The sequence below is a fragment of the Ovis aries genome, chromosome 4 (assembly GCF_016772045.2).
Source record: "Ovis aries strain OAR_USU_Benz2616 breed Rambouillet chromosome 4, ARS-UI_Ramb_v3.0, whole genome shotgun sequence".
Classification (NCBI taxonomy): domain Eukaryota; kingdom Metazoa; phylum Chordata; class Mammalia; order Artiodactyla; family Bovidae; genus Ovis; species Ovis aries.
The window spans coordinates 105,600,027-105,617,093 of record NC_056057.1 but is presented as its reverse complement, the minus strand read 5'-3'; the positions used below and the strand labels follow the sequence as shown (position 1 = coordinate 105,617,093).

The 17,067-nt window shown below is 39.1% G+C and overlaps 1 protein-coding gene across 11 annotated transcripts in view; it reads left to right on the top strand.

Moving 5' to 3' along the window:
• Positions 1-2,256: 2,256 nt before the first annotated feature.
• Positions 2,257-17,067, top strand: part of BRAF (B-Raf proto-oncogene, serine/threonine kinase) — a 164,616-nt gene continuing 149,805 nt past the window's right edge. For all 11 annotated transcript variants that reach the window (XR_006059713.1, XM_042248927.1, XM_042248924.1 and 8 more), the window contains exon 1: positions 2,257-2,391. Coding sequence is in view for 10 of the 11 variants with exons in the window: in XM_042248927.1 (XP_042104861.1) it covers positions 2,266-2,391 (126 nt within the window). In the remaining variant the exon portion in view is untranslated. The remainder of the gene's footprint in view (positions 2,392-17,067) is intronic.

Sequence of the window (17,067 nt, the reverse complement as noted above, 5' to 3'; positions counted from 1 at the left end):
TTAAGTTTTATCCTCACAATGATACAGATAGACAGGACTGGCATTATCATTACCCTCATTTTAGAGACTGAAAGAACAACAAACAGGGATTTGTGCTTACTAGCCTTGAGATTATATAGCCAAGATGTGGCATGCCGACACTAAAATACTAATCTTTGGATTCCAAAGTTTATGCTTTCCATTATATTTTTCCATCTGGATTCTGTGGGTCTTTAGAACAGCTTAGGGAAATCAAAGAAGATATATGCAGAATGTGATGATGAAGTCAGAAAATACTGAATAAACAAAAGCTAACAAGAATAAATATTAAATGGATGCGATCCCCCATTCTGTGGAGAAAAAATAAGAGATGATCCACAGATTGTGGCCTACAAGGAAGGTTATACTTTAAAATGCAACCAATGGAAAAAAATCTTGGAGTTTTAATGCTATGAAGAAGTGAGATAATGATGTAATATTTTTAGGGGTTGATTTTTTAAAAAATGAAATAGGACAGGACTATTAGAGAATAAAAACTCTGCCAACTGTATTTTTGATGGTATCGAGGGAGAAAGGTGCTACGATTGGCTGCTGGTTCCATGTTCCTCTGCTTAGAATTCCTTATAGTAAAGAAGGCCACTTTAGACTTGTATAGCTCAGTGACATTATCCTTTACCATCATCCTCTATCATTATCCTCATTTACACTATTTTTGATAAGCCATCTTTTGATTTAAATTTAGTGTCTCCAAGAGACTTCTCTACTTAGAAGAAAAGTACAGAGAATACTAAGCTCATCCAATAGGTGGTATTCTAATTTCCCCCTATTGTCCCCTATTTTTCAATGTAGGAGAATATTAGCATTCTGATTAAACAAGAAGCCTCACACAGAAATCCTTACCTTGGGAGTAATGATCAGCTCCTGGACTCATATTGACTCTATCCATACACAGACATCCTGCTTCAGATGTCAGTAGAACAGTCTTCTATCTCTTGAATCATGGTGAATACAAGAAGGTCACTGGTGACTTCCCCCCCATGGGTAGTCCACTTAGAGCATACCATGACTTGATGCTTGGGTTATTTTGTGATTACCTGAACCCCATCAGGAGTTCACAGTAATTCTCACTGCTTCTTACTCTGATTTTTCCCTTTCTTAAGTTTTTCCCCCAGCATATTTCCCCTACTGGTCACATAAATGTATTTTTTAATTATAAGCCAGATTTAACGAATTCCATTCTGTAATTGGGTCTCTCAAAGGTAATTTACCTCTCCTCTCGTTTTCACGCATATTTTGCATAGAGAATGCCTTGGGCTATTCTGTTTATGAACTGCACAAAAGTATTTAAAATATTTTGAATGATTTCCTTGAAAATTAAATAATTCAAATTTGGATGCTTCCGATGTCTAGAATGCTCCATGCCTTGTGCAGGCCTTAGTGCATGGAAAATGATCTACTTCCATTTGTTAAATGAATGAATCAGGAAAACGAAAAACAGACTAAAACATTTCATTCCTAAACGATGGTAAAGAAAAAAAAAAAAAAGGTTTAGACTTCCATTTAGACCCGCTTTGACAGACCAAATCCTTTAATGAAAAGGATCCAGGCATCATTCTGGTAACCTGGCTTTTCCTAAATATATTTCTATCAAATTCTGCTTGGCTGTTGCAACCTCGGGGTTTCAAGTCTTTATTTTTACGACTCGGGGACTTTCGTTGTAATGATAATGGAAATAACACAGTAGTATGGGCTTTCCGCCTTCCTCCCTCTAGGATTTCAACTTCTCCTCCAATCTCCTCTTCGAGTAAATCCGACAGCACAGAACAGGTTTAGGACTGAGGAGAAGAGAATTAATCGGAGCCATGGAAACGGCCGAGCGGAGGAAACGTGGGAGACGAGGGTGGGCAGGAGGGGTAGGCACCCTCCCCTGACGACGGCGCGAGGGCGCTCCAAGGATCACGTCACGCACCTCAGGTGACGTCACGACCGTGACACGCGGGTGACGCCGTTGCCGCGGCGACTTCCAGTCGTCTCCGCCCCCTGCCCCCGCCCCTCCCCCCCGGCCTACCGTCCTTCCCCCAATCCCCTCAGGCTCAGCTGCGCCGGGGGCCGCAGGCCGGTTCCCGAGGTGGCCCAGGCGCCGTCCCACCGCCGACGCCGCCCGGGCCGCCCGGGCCGTCCCTCCCCGCCGCCCCCCGTCCTCCGCCTCCGCCTCCCCCCGCCCTCCGCCTCCCTTCCCCCTCCCCGCCCAGCAGCGGTCGCTCGGGCCCGGCTCTCGGTTATAAGATGGCGGCGCTGAGCGGCGGCGGCGGCGGCGGCGCGGAGCAGGGCCAGGCTCTGTTCAACGGGGACATGGAGCCCGAGGCCGGCGCCGCGGCCTCTTCGGCTGCGGACCCCGCCATTCCCGAGGAGGTGAGTGCCGGCGCACCTGCGCCCCTCCGGTCTCGGGGCTCGGCTGACTGATGTTTATTTTGGGGGAAAGAGGTGGCGGTGGGGGCTCCGGTTGCCCTCAGCCACCTTCTCCTCGGGGCTCTGCGGGCTGAGAGACTGGCTTTTCCCACCTGGCCCTCCCCGCCAGGCAGGAGCTCGCTACGTAAACACACACAATGGCCCAGGGGGGTTTCCCTGGTCCGCGCTCTGGGCTTGGGGGATTCGGGCAGCCGTGGTGGAGCAGGAGGCTATCAATAGGGGGCGAGACTCGGGGTTGGTCCGAGAAGGTCACGGCTGGCTGAAGGTAGCCAGCCTCGCATCTCCTGGATGTTTTCTTTATTTTTGGTGGTGGACGGGTAGGGGGGGAGCTGGGGCCGGCATCCTGGTGAAATCCGTGGGTTAGTAGCCGGGGCCGGGACCCCAGCCGGAGTTAACGTTGTGTGTAATTATTACATGGTCACGGTGAAGATGGGCGCATCATTCTCTGTTTAACTCTCCCCGACTCTGCCCCTTTTCAGGCCGCTGCCCTCCCTCCGCTTCTCTACTTGTTAGGGCGGAGGGGAGGATTTCTCGTCACCTGTTTTAACCAGCTAATGGTTTTGATCTAGCCTCTACTTTTTCAATCTTCAGTGCCAGTGTTTCCGTTCTTTCTTCCATCCCGACCTCAGACCCCGGTTCCTAATGTTTGCAGTGTCGCCAGCTGGTAACCCCCATCCCAATTCCACCTGCCTCCCCGCTCCTTTGCCAGTGGTCGGACCTGCCTGCTCCTAACCTCAGCTTCTACTTAAGACGATTTTCTGCACCTCTCTTGTCTTAGTCTTGTTGAGGCCCTCTACTTCATTCCCCCGCTCCGTAACATGTTACGGTTACAAATCCTTCTGGACACTTTGGAACTACTTACTTTCTGAATCCTGAAGCTGTCAAGATTCCGTCAGATTTCACTTGCTTTCGTGGCACCTTTTAGTCCATCATCCATTGTGCACCCACACCTCTTTGTTTATTCCTACCTGTGGTTTTTAAATAGGTTTGATTGATTTCTTTCTGTCCTATTTTTTTTCTTTTACTTTTTCTTCTTTAGCCCTTCCATCTCTCAGCCACTGTTTATTTTAGTCTCTTATCACCTTGTCAGATTACTTTCTTTACATTTTGGGTTTTATTATGTAAAATGTATTACATAAAATAATACACTTTATTATGCTTTCCAAATAATGAGATAATGTATGGTATGATAACTGTGCTTTATAATTACTGATTAGATAATGTGATTTAACGCCATTGACTTTGCTCAAAGTTCTTTCCTTCGTACTACAGCACTTACATTTTATTTCCCAGTTCTCATAACGTCTCATTCGTTCTTCTGTCTGTGCAGTTCTTTTTCCTGCTTCATCGTCTTTACTTTGAGATTCATCCCATATGCTTACTCTATTCAGTATCAGTTTGTTCACAATACTGTTTTTCATTCTCTTACACCACTTGCATCTGTGCCTAAGATGCGTTCTGTACTACCATTTGATCTCATCTTAAATTCTCACTTTATATCTATAAATATATATTATAAAAAATAATGGGCATGGGTTATGGATTGTAATTTTCTGATTGTAACATTGTTTTTGTTGAGAACTTTGTTTCCGAATTATATAAATATCTCTATATAGATATATGTGATGTGTATATATATATGTGTGTGTGTGAGTATCCTTTACACCACTTCCCACTTACTTTTCTGTTTGCATTTCTGCTCAGGTCAGTTTCCTCTAATATCTGTTCATTTCCTCTAGTTTCTTGGATTTTAAGGATAGTGGTCATCCCTTCTTCCATTTCCTAGTCATTCTGTTTTCCTTGTCCCCAATTGCCATTCATTCTGCTTTGTTTCCTGGCTTTTGGTACTTAACTTGCTGAGGCTTCCTCTTGTCTTCCCCACACCTCCACATTCCTTCTTATTTATAAACAACTTTGTTCCGTTGACATGGAAATTTATTTTTAGAATACATTGTTTTTAATGGATAAATACTTGGGGTCACATCTGCTGTCTATTTTTTCCATGAATCGGATATGCCTTTGTCTTACTCCTCACAGGTGCCTCTAGGCTTGCTTTACTTTGTAGCACTTGTGTGGTTTTGTTGAATTGCATCCCGAAGAATGGTAAGATTCATGGGGCTTCCCTGGTGGCTCAGATGTTAAAGAATCTGCATGCAATGCAGGAGACCTGGGTTCGATCTTTGGGTCGAGAAGGTCCCCTGGAGAAGGGAGTGGCCACCCACTCCGGTGTTCTTGCCTGGTGAATCCCATGGACAGAACCTGGCAGGCTACAATCCATAAGGTCACAGAGTCAGACCAGCCTGAGCGACTGACACTTTCTTTTTCTATGAAATTGTATTTCTGATTGTAACATTATTTTCATTGAGAACTTTGTTTCAAAATTATTAGAACAGTTTGCAGTGATACAGAGAAATTTTTTGTTAAGTACAGCGTCTGCTATTTTATTTGAAAGGGCCAGATTGTTTGAGCTCTACTCTGAAGATTCTGACTCAGTAGGTGAGAGCTAGGGCCATGAGCTTCTGTATTTGGCACATTTCCTAGGCAGTTCTCATGTGCCAGTACTTGAGAACTTCTAGGTTAGATGAATTCAAGTTTAAATTGGTAATAATTCAAAAAGATATTAGTATCTCTTGAAACCATAAGTATACTCTTAACTAATTTTCAGTAGAAGTGTTTCCCCCTGCCTCCTCCACCCAAGTTTTTATGGCTAGTGATGAATAGTAGTTTTTCCTCCATATTTTCTTATAAGAGCTTATAATAAATGTATTTGACTGGGGGAGAGGAGAGTAAAGGGTTAAAAATGAATCTCTTTTCAATATAAATATCAGTGTTATGGATGATAGAATAAATTCCTCCAAAAAATAATTTTAAATTTGAAGTTGGCTTACTGTCATCTTTTAAACTGTCTTCCTTATATGCGCTTAAGGAGATAATGTTACGATTGTCAAGTACATAGAACGAAATGAAAAACAGTGTCTATTAAAGAATTACCTTACTTGACAGTAAAATACAGATTTTTTTTAAAAGTTTCTCAGAGGAAAAACATTTATTATTGAAAAATTAGAAAAATGTAAGTGCGAAAAATTTTGGAAAATTATCTGTAATCTTGCCACTAAGATACAATTACTATAAAACATTTTAGTATATATACATACACTCTTTTTTATGCTTGCATAATATAATGTATGTGGTTTTGTAATGTTTTTAAACAGCATCATAAAAGATTTAACATATAGTGATTTTAACAATTTCTATATTGTTTTTAATTTAAAAAATTTTGCTGTCAGACATCTTGAACACAGAATGTAGATTTAGTTTTTTAAATTATGTTGGTAAGTGAACAAATTTCATGTCCTGTATTTTTAAGTATTACTTTGTAGAAGCTCAAAATAGAATATTCTAATAAATGACAGGAGCTTATTAAATATTTATCAAATAAATATGCTTTTACTTTTGGCATTAAACATTTACTTCTGACCATTTATATTTCCCTGATGTTACTTTCTTTTTATGACCATATGGTATAGTATGGGACATTATGACAATATGGTATAAAAAAAATTTTTTTTAATGTGTTATGCCAGGGTATGATATTTATTAACCATTCCTCTTACGGTGTATTTTTGTAGAAAGGAGCCTCTTACAATCACATGACAATTAAAATTGTATTGTTTTCAATATCTGTTATCACTAACCTTGGTTAAACTGTGTAATTATATTAAGGCATTGACTAAGTAGTATTCTGGGATAGTATGTCCTTTATAATGAGGTTCAGTGTGTTAAAATACATTTTTATGAATCATGCCAAACCAGGTTGAATTGCATCATACTTTTAAAAAGTGGTAGGCCTGCTAAACTTTGTGTTTCTACAGTTCTGATATTGCTGTATGAACTTGTTAAGATACATTTCAAAGTAGACAAAACATGCCTGTTTGTTAAAACCATAAAATAACTGTGTGTCTTTGGTGTTTTTAGCATTCCTTTTCTGTAGTCTTTCTTATCATTTAATGAACTCCCTCCTTCAGGTGCCACTCACCTCTTCTTTTATTTAGAAATTTTCTGACATCTGTCACTTGTGTATGCTGACTATTAAAGGAATTGATAGTAAATGGACAAGAAAGAAACTTTGGAACTGAGTACTCAAATCCTTGAATGTAGTAAAACCTGAAAGCAACTTGATTTAATTGTGTTTAGATAATAGGCTAGACAAATTATATTAAGACTATAGGCTACAGAAGTCTGATTTATTTTGATTCCCTGTTTCTGGCTTTACTGTAGAGGGAGCCGATCAGGTCATAACAAATGGAAACCTACGCTCTATGAGTGCTAGGGAAGAAAGGGAGAGAGCTTTGTTAGCATTTGTATACTGCTTTGTTAGCGTTTTCTAAGACCTGATGCTTACCTTGTTGAAGAATGAGGCATTTATTTAGTGTTCTTTTTTCTCCAACCATAAAGCTCTTTTTCTCCTTTAGAAATGCGAAAGTGCATTTTTCCCCTTGACATCTTGATATTAATTTAGCTGGTACTTAGTGAACATTTTGTGTCATCTTCCTCTTTTATGAAATTCAGTATGTTCCTGTGCTTTCTAAATTTCTGCCTCAAATTGTCATTCAGATAAACCTTTAGAGTCAGTGGCTTTTACTGAATTTTTCTTCCTCAGAAGTTGAATTTTTGAGTCCTTTTACTCATTCTCTTTGTCTAGTTCGTCTGAATTGGTATTCTGTAAAGTCAGGATCAGCAATAGCTATACAGCTTCTGAATTCAAAATGGATGAGCCTGTTGAGGAGCTTTTCTGTTTCTTAAACAATGCTTGCATGGTCATAACGTTGTAGATAAGAACCAAAAATCTAGCCTTATTTCTTCTGTTCCTTCCTTAAATATTTGGTGGAGGCATTGACATATTCTGGGAAGTGGTTTTTATTTTTCAGTTTTCTTTTGTTTACCATAATTTACTGTCGCATAATTAGCACGATAGTCAGAAAAAACTCTTTAATACAGCCTCTACTCTAACATTAAGCAATTATTTTTTTCTCCCCTCTATCCTCTGAGATTATTTTGGTTTCCATGATTTCTCTTGGGTTTAAAAAACTGTTATTCTTGTTTCTCCCCATATCAGGACTGAGCTTATAGAGGCAAAATGATGCTCAGTAACATTACATTTCTTTCTGGGTTCTGGGAATGCCCTTGATAAAGAACATAAAAATTGCTCTGAACTCAGTTAACTTTATATCTCCTGGAAGCTCTGTAACATGAAATGAAACATCATTTTTATTCTTGTAATATAGCTACAATTATTGACAGCACTTTGGGGGCAAGTGTGCCATAAGATTGTGGTTTTCCAATTACTATAGAGCTCTAGTACTGTTTTTATTTTTTTAATTAATTAATTTATTTATTTTGTACATGTTATTAGTTTATTTTTTTAATTTTAAAATCTTTAATTCTTTAATTAATCTTAATTCTTTAATCTTAATTCTTTAATTAAAGATTTTAAAATTAAAAAAATAAAAATAAAAGTTAAAAAAATAATAATAAAATAAAATAAAATCTTTAATTCTTACATGGGTTCCCAAACATGAACCCCCCTCTAGTACTGTTTTTAAAAACACATTAGCGCTGTAAGAAATATAGATTTTTGAGTTGCTCTAATATCCATATACATGAAGCAGTTTTTGCCTGTTTTGTACATTTTTTTATCCTCATCTGGCACATAGGTGCTCAGATATTTAGTGAAAGAATTGGTTAATGTGTACAAAACAGGGAATATAGCCAGTATCTTACAGTAACTTTAAATGGAATACAATCTATAAAATTTTTGCATTATTGTGTTGTATACCTGAACCTAGTATAATAGTGTAAATCAACTATACCTCAGTTAAAAAAAGATTTTTTTAAAGAATTGGTGAATGAAACCCTATTAGATATGGTGCACTTGGATTTTCTGTACCATTCAGTTCTCTTTTTTTAATGCTACCCATAAAATCAGTTTATTAGATTGACAACCACCTGGCTGGAACAATTTGTTTTGAGGGTATCAAGGACTTTCTACAGAGCTTACCTCAAGGCTCTATTTAGTCCCACTATACCTTAACTGTTGAAATTCTTCATTTATCTGCATTAGGCATTGATCTTGAAAGAAAGGAGTTGATGGCTGTAAAAATTTTAGAGCTACTGTTCATGGAAGAGAGATTTGTACTGACATGAATCTTCCCAAGTGTAGTAATCTGTGTAGAAGATTTTCAGCAACTTGTGTTTAAGGCAGCAATCAGCTGACTTCTGTGTAAAGGGTCAAGTGATAAATATTTTAGGCACTGTGTTTCTAACTGCTCTGTCTCTGTTACAAGGACTGAACACTCAGCGATTGGTATTGTAGCATAAAATCAGCTAATAGATTATGTAAATGAATAAGTGTGACTGTGTTCCAATGAAACTTATTTATGGACACTGAAATTTGAATGTGTCATGAAATATTATTTTCTTTCTTTTTTTTTTTCATTGAAAAATGTAAAAACATTCTTGGCTTGTGAGCTGTACAAAATACAGCTGGGGTGGGGGGCAGATTTAGTTCATGGGCCAAAGTTTTCTACTTAGTCTCAACTAAGTAGATCATATTTGAGGTTCTGAAGTTAAGGTGTGATTTAAAGTTCTGTAAGTTTTTAAAAGTCAGGTTTATTGGGTTATAATTCACACATACTATAATGTACCGTTTTAAACACACTGCTTGATAAGTTTTGACAAATGTGTATAGTCATGTAACTACTGCCACAATCAAGATAAAGAACATTTCCACCAAAAGTTCCCTAATTCCTCTTTTCAGTCATTTTCCTGGATACACTACTGCCAGTCCTGACAAACACTGAGCTGACTTCTAGCTTTGCCTTTTCCAGAGTCATAAATGGGGAATCATACAGTATGTGTTACCATGTATTTGGCGTCTTTCATTTAGTTTTTTTTTTAAGTTGAATTTTTTTCTCCTCTAACTTAAGCCACTTAGAAGCTTTAAGTATTTTGTTTTTATATTTTATGTATTTATTATGTTTTTGACTGCTTCAGGTCTTAGATGCGGCATGCAGGATCTTCATTGCAGTGTGGAACTCTAGTTCTGGTGTGTGAGCTCTAGAGTGCTGCACGCTCAGTAGTTGCAGCACATGGGCTAAGTTGCCATGGACCAGGGATTGAACCAATGTTCCCTGCATTACAAGGTGAATTCTTAACCATTGGACCACCAGGGAAGTCCCTGGTTTGGTATTTTTGAGATTCACTCATGTTGTTGGCATGTATCAGTAATTGGTTTCTGTTTATTGCTTAGTGGTAGCGTATGGATGTTGCACATTTACCAGTTGATGGGTAGCAGGGTTCTTTCTAGTTTTTAGCAGTTATAAATAAGGTTGCCAAAAATGTTGGGTTCAGGTTTTTGTGTGGATGCTGGGTTTTTTATTTCTCTAGTAAGGAGCTAGAATTTGGATTAATGGGTCATATGGTAGGTATATACTTAATTTTATAGGAAGCTGTCAAACTTTTCTTTTTTTTTTTTGAAGCAAGGAATACAACTTTATTTGGAAAGCTAGGTGTCCTAGAAGATGGCAAGCTAGTGCCCCAGCGTATCATCTTATCTAGGTCTGAATGCCAGTTTCTTTTATAGACAGAAGAGTAGGAGGTGAGGAAAGTGAAAGCGAAAGTGATGTCACTTAGTCATGGCCAACTCTTTGCGACTCCATGGACTGTAGCCTACCAGGCTCCTCTGTCCATGGGATTTTCCAGGCAAGGGTACTGGAGTGGGCTGCCATTTCCTTCTCCTGTCAAACTTTTCTAAAGCAATAGTACCATTTTGCATTGCCACTCACAATGAATGAGAGTTCCAAACTTTATCCTTGTCAACACTTGGATTATTAGTCTTGTTAGTTTTAGCAGTTCTAATATGTATGCAGTAGTAGCTCGTTGTGGTTTTAATTTGCATTTTCCTAATGATTAATATATTTGACATCTGTTTATATGCTTAGTTTCCTTCAGTTCAATCTCTCAGTTGTGTCTGACTCTTTGTGACCCCATGGACTGCATTACACCAGGCCTCCCTGTCCATCACCGACTCACAGAGTTTACACAAACTCATGTCCATTGAGTCAGTGATGCCATCCAACCATCTCATCATCTGTCATCCCCTTCTCCTCTTGCCCTCAATCTTTCCCAGCATCAGGGTCTTTCAGATGAGTCAGCTCTTCATATCAGGTGGCCGAAGTATTAGAGTTTCAGCTTCAACATCAGTCCTTCCAAAGAACACCCAGGACTGATCTCCTTTAGGATGGACTGGTTGGATCTCCTTGCAGTCCAAGGGACTCTCAAGAGTTTTCTCCAACACCACAGTTCAAAAGCATCGATTCTTCGGCACTCAGCTTTCTTTATAGTCCAACTCTCACATCCATACATGACCACTGGAAAACCATAACCTTGACTAGACAGACCTTTGTTGGCAAAGTAATGTCTCTGCTTTTCAATATGCTATCTAGGTTGGTCATAACTTTCCTTCCAAGGAGTAAGTGTCTTTTAATTTCATGGCTGCAGTCACCATCTGCAGTAATTTTGGAGCCCCCCAAAATAAAATCAGACACTGTTTCCACTGTTTCCCCATCTATTTGCCATGAAGTGATGGGACCAGATGCCATGATCTTGGTTTTCTGAATGTTGAGCTTTAAGCCAACTTTTTCACTCTCCTCTTTCACTTTCATCAAGAGGCTCTTTAATAGTAAGTAGTATCTGGCTATTTGCAAATTTTGAAACGGCACTTACAGGAAGAGAGAACCACAACATTTTTGGAGACTATCTTCAACTATTTTTCCAGAATCAGTGTGTTTTAAAAAAGTATGCATCTCCTTATTGTAAAAAGATGCCTTGTGTTTAAATTGAGAAATACTCTACTTTTTTTTATATTTTTCTTTTACTAAATATATAACCTTTGAAGTAATAACACCAGAAAAATTTGGTATTCTGTATTTCCAGAATGGCTAATAAATTTTAGGATGCTTTGAATTAGTCACTTACCTTTGAGTATTTGAAACAGTTTAAAATACAGCTTGGGGGTTATTCCTCTGTTGACCTAAGATTTTTATACTGTATTTGCTGCATTACAGCACTTACTTTGCAAAGTAAATTTCTGTTTGTATTTACAGATGTGCTTTATTATAGGAGTTTACTATCTCCAGCAGTGATATTGTAAATAGTTATTAGAACTTCTATTTTAATTTTTTCCCACGTTGGGTCTAATCCCATTTTGTCTGTTTTAAAGTTTGTACTCTCTACCTAGAAATCTCTCCGAAGCATAGAGGGAAAAAAACCCCAACAGTTACTAATTTGAGAGTTTTGTTTTTAAAGAGTTCTTAATAGCATAATTTCTGGTCATATATGAAGGTAATTTAATTTCCATTTATTATTTAGAAAAAAAATCCTACCTTTTCCATGAGTCCCAAACAATTACTGCCTTTCTAACTTTTTTTTTTTACTATGAAAAGATAAAGAACTATTGTTAATTATTCCTGCATAACTCAGAATTAATTTTTTACACATCACATTACTAAATTTCCATCGGAATAGTGTCAGAGAGTTTGAGCAAACTCTGGGAGATAATGAGGGCCAGGGAATCCGGATGTTTTGCAGTTCATGGGGTCTCAGAGAGTTGGACATGATTGAGCGACTGCACAATAACAGGTGTCAGAGAACTTCAGATAGGGAAGACTTTATGATTTAGTATAGTCCTTACATTCCTATTCTGCAACTACTGAAAGTCTCCATCTTAGTTTTTACATGCTTGCTTCTAAAATGTGAAATGTTTTACCCGTATATTGTATATTATTTCTGCGTGTCTTTTCACGTTAAGAGTAAATTACACAATCTAAAAGTTTCATTATGCATAAAGATTTAGTGCAGTGTAACATTTTGGTAAGTTTGTTGCAGATGATTTTTCTACTACTGAATTTGGCACTTCAGTTGCTATATGTATTTAGGAATCAAAGTTTTAGTTATTGGTTATCATAAATGGGTACTTGAGAGAAAAGTTTAATCATGAAGTCATAACTATTCAGTGTCATAGCCATTCATACACTGCTTGGTTTTCACTGGCAATTCTTTGATCCCTGTCCTGCCCTTCCTCATGCTATGTACTGAACTTATAAGTGGATAACAGGGATGGCGTGAGAATACATACAAGCCTTCACAGAATTATAGTTGTGTTATTTTTCTGCCAATTTTTGGGACAAAGATAAATATATTCGAAATTTTGCTTTCGGATATCTTTATGGCATTTTTAAAGAATGTCCAGTGACATACTTTGGCACAGGGCTCTAGTTGTCAAAAACTTTTGGTTAGTTCTTAATGTAGGACTAATGATTGACCTAGTAGAACTGTTTCAGTGTTGCCAACATTCCATTAATGTTATCTTTAAACCACTATTGAATTAAGGAAATTTAAAATGGCCGCATTGGTATTTTGGGTAAACATTTCATAGGAATGAGGTAACTTCTCTGTATGATAGTAGAAAGACTGTATCTCATGGCTTTATAGGGAAAATGGTAAGCATTAGGACTTGTGTTTTGGCATTTTTAAAGCTATTGTCCACCATTTGCTTTGTCATCCTTCCAAAACTCCATTGATAAATTTTGTATTGAGTCATTTCACAGGACAATAGGTATTTATGTATTCAATAAATATTTGAATTTCTACTGTGCCAGGTAGTAATCTAGCTGCTTAGTACATTTAAAACCAAAACAATGCAAAGATCTCTCCTTATCTAGCTTACATTCTGGTATAGGAGGTGTGTGTGTGTATGAGAGAGAGACACACACACACTTATTAAAAAAAGTTTATAGTGTGTTTGAAGGTAGTAAGTACTATGGAAAAATGAAAGAGCAGGTAAAGTTTGGGAGTTAGGAGGCAATTTAAAATAGATGTAGGTAGGACCTTGTCTGAAAAGGGTGACATTTGAGCAAAGATTTTAGGAGGGCAGAGAAAAACGTATCAGAAGAACCAAGATCAAAGGTTCTGAGCCAGGGATGTTCCTTGCCTGTTTAAACAACAGCAAGGATGCCAGAGCTGCTGAAGTGCCTTGAGGAAGGGAGGTGAATAGTAGGATGAAATCTAAGAGGTGTTGAAGCAGCAGTGTGAGCATGACCACAGGCCACGTGAGGAGTTTGACTTTAAGTGAAATAAGTAGCAGTCCAGAGCTGAGTGCTATGATCTGACTTCTGTGGAAATAGGAATACTCTGATGGCTATGGGGGCAGTACGTTGTAAAGGGCAAGGATGGACACAAGGGAGCCAGGGAGGAGTCTCTTCCAGTCCTCTAAGGCAGTGGCTTACCAGATGGGTAGCAGTAGAGGTCTTGGGAAGTGGTCAGAGTTTAGACATTTTGAAAGTAGAGCTGACAGAATTTGTTGATAGATTAAGGGTGAGATGTGCAAGAAAGAGAGCTGTCATGAGGAAAGGGAGGGTTCAGGTTAAGAATTCAGTTTTGAGGATGTTAAGTTTGAAATACCTATTAGATGTCCAAAATGTTGAGAAAGCAGTTGGTACATGAGTCTGGAATTTGAGAGTGAGGTCCAGTGGCAGAGACTGTTTACCATATCTGTGTCTTATTTTCTTTGAATATAAAGCTAGACAGTTCTCCCTTGTAGTTAGCTGTGATCGTGTGATTAAGCTCAGGCTAAACTATGGTTTTTCCAGTGGTCATGTATGGATGTGAGAGTTGGACTGTGAAGAAAGCTGAGTGCCAAAGAATTGATGCTTTTGAACTGTGGTGTTGGAGAAGACTCTTGAGAGTCCCTTGGACTGCAAGGAGATCCAACCAGTCCATCCTAAAGGAGATCGGTCCTGGGTGTTCATTGGTAGGACTGATATTGAAGCTGAAACTCCAATATTTTGGCCACCTTGTGCGAAGAGCTGACTCATTGGAAAAGACCCTGATGCTGGGAGGGATTGGGGGCAGGAGGAGAAGGGGATGGCAGAGGACGAGATGGCTGGATGGCATCACCGACTCGATGGACGTGAGTCTGAGTGAACTCCAGGAGTTGGTGATGGACAGGGAGGCCTGGCGTGCTGCGATTCATGGGGTCGCAAAGAGTCGGACACAACTGAGCGACTGAACTGAACTGAATGTAATATGAGCACAAGTGATGTGCACACATTTTAGGTCTAGGCCATACCACCGTCTTCCATCTGGTTTTTCCCTTCTGGCCTGCTGGAACAGAGGTGATCTTTAAGGAAAGTTGTAAGCCATTTGTTGTAAATGGTAGGTTGTCCATCGGTCTAGATAAGAACCATCTTGCCAACCTGTTTAGCCACCTAGTACTATTAGATGAGTAAGCAATAAATTTAATGAGTTTGAGTCCTTATACCTTTAAGATGTATTTGTTGTAACAGCTAACTTTAAATTTGGGTATTTAGGTGTTTTTGTTTTTTTAGAGTCAGTGTCACTGCTTACTCATCCTAGGAGCTTTATTATTCCGCAAATCTTATTTTCACTTTGTATCTGATTTTCTTTTTTAAATCAAGACATTTCCCTCCATGACTAACCCACTTTACCACTCAGCCAGAGAATCCATTTCAGTGTTCACTAAATTACATTAAAATTTTTTTCTTACATCAAATTAGTTTTATTTTCTCTCAATTTTTATTGGGGGCTTCCTTTGTGGCTTGGATGGTAAAGAATCTGCCTGCAATGCAGGAGACCCAAGCTCGATCCCTGGGTTGGGAAGATCTCCTGGAGAAGGGAATGGTAACCCACTCCAGTATTCTTGCCTGGAGAATCCCACGGACAGAGAGCCTGGTGGGCTACAGTCCATGGGGTCGCAAGGAGTTGGACGCGACTGAGCGACTACCTTATTCACTTATAGTTGCTCTACAGTGTTGTATCAGTTTCTGCTGTGCAGCAAAGTGAATCAGTTATGTGTTTACCTAGATTCACTCTTTTTTAGATTTCCTTCCCATTTAGGTCACCACAGAGCGCTAAGTAGAGTTCCCTGTGCTGCACAGTAGGTTCTCATTTGTTCTTCAGTCTCATTTGTCATTTAGTCGCTAAGTTGTGTCCGACACTTTGCAACCCCGTGCACTCCAGCACATCAGGCTTCCCTGTCCTTTCCCATCTGCTGGGGTTTGCTTAAACTCATGTCCATGGAGTCTGTAATACCATCCAACCATCTCATCCTCTGTTGCCCCCTTTTCCCTCCTGCCCTTAGTCTTTCCCAGCATCAGGGTCTTTTCCAGTGATCCAGCTCTTCGCATCATGTAGCGAAAGTATTGGAGCTTCAGCTTCAGAATCAGTCTTTCCAGTGAATATTCAGAGTTGATTTCCTTTAGGATTGACTGGTTTGATCTCCATGCTGTCCAAGGGACTCTCAAGAGTCTTCTCCAGCACCACAGTTCAAAAGGATCAATTCTTCAGCGCTCAGCCTTCTTTGTGGTCCAACTCTAACACTCATACATGACTACTGGAAAAACCATAGCTTTGATTAGATGGACCTTTGTCAGCAGAGTAATGTCTCTGCTTTTTAATATGCTGTCTAGCTTGGTCATAACTTTTCTTCCAAGGAGCAAGCGTCGTTTAATTTCATGACTGCAATCACCATCTGCAGTAATTTTGGATCCCAGGAAAATAAAATCTGCCACTGTTTCCACTTTTTCCCCATCTATTTGCCATGAAATTATGGGACCAGATACCATGATCTTAGTTTTTAGGATGCTGAGTTTCTAGTCAGCTTTTTTATTCTCCTTGTTCACTTTCATCAAGAGGCTCTTTAGTTCCTCTTCAGTTTCTGCCATTAGAGTGTTATCATCTGCATGGCTGAGGTTATTGTTATTTCTCCTGGCAGTCTTGATTCCAGTTTATGTTTCATCAGCCTGACATTTCTCATGATGTACTCTGCATAGACGTTAAGTAAGCAAGGTGACAGTATACAGCCTTGATGTACTCCTTTTCCAATTTTGAAACAGTCTGTTGTTCTATGTCTGGTTCTAACCATTGCTTCTTGACCTGCAACAGGTTTCTCAGAAGACAGGTCAGGTGGTCTAGTATTCCCATCTCTTTCAGAGTTTTCCACAGTTTATTGTGATCCACACAAAGGTTTTATCATAGTCAGTGAAGCAGAAGTAGATGTTTTTCTGGAATTCTCTTGCTTTCTCCATGATCCAGCAATGTTGGCAATATGATCTCTGGTTCCTCTGCCTCTGCAAAATCCAACTGGTACATCTGGAAGTTGTTATTTCACATGCTGCTGAAGCCTAGCTTAAAGGATTTTGACCGTTTCCTCTCTAGCCTGTGAAATGAGTGTGGTTTATGGTAGTTGGAATATTCTTTGGCATTACCTTTCTCTGGTATTGGAATGAGAACTAACCTTTTCCTGTCCTGTGGCCACTGCTGAGTTTTCCAAATTTGCTGACATATTGAGTGCAGCACTTTAACAGCATCATTTTTTTAGGATTTTGAATAGCTGAAATTCCATTGCCTCCACTAACTTTGTTCATAGTAATGCTTCCTAAGGCCCACTTGACTTCATATTTCAGAATGTCCAGCTCTAGGTGAGTGACAGCACCATTGTGGTTATCTGGGTTATTAAGACCTTTTTTGTATGGTTCTTCT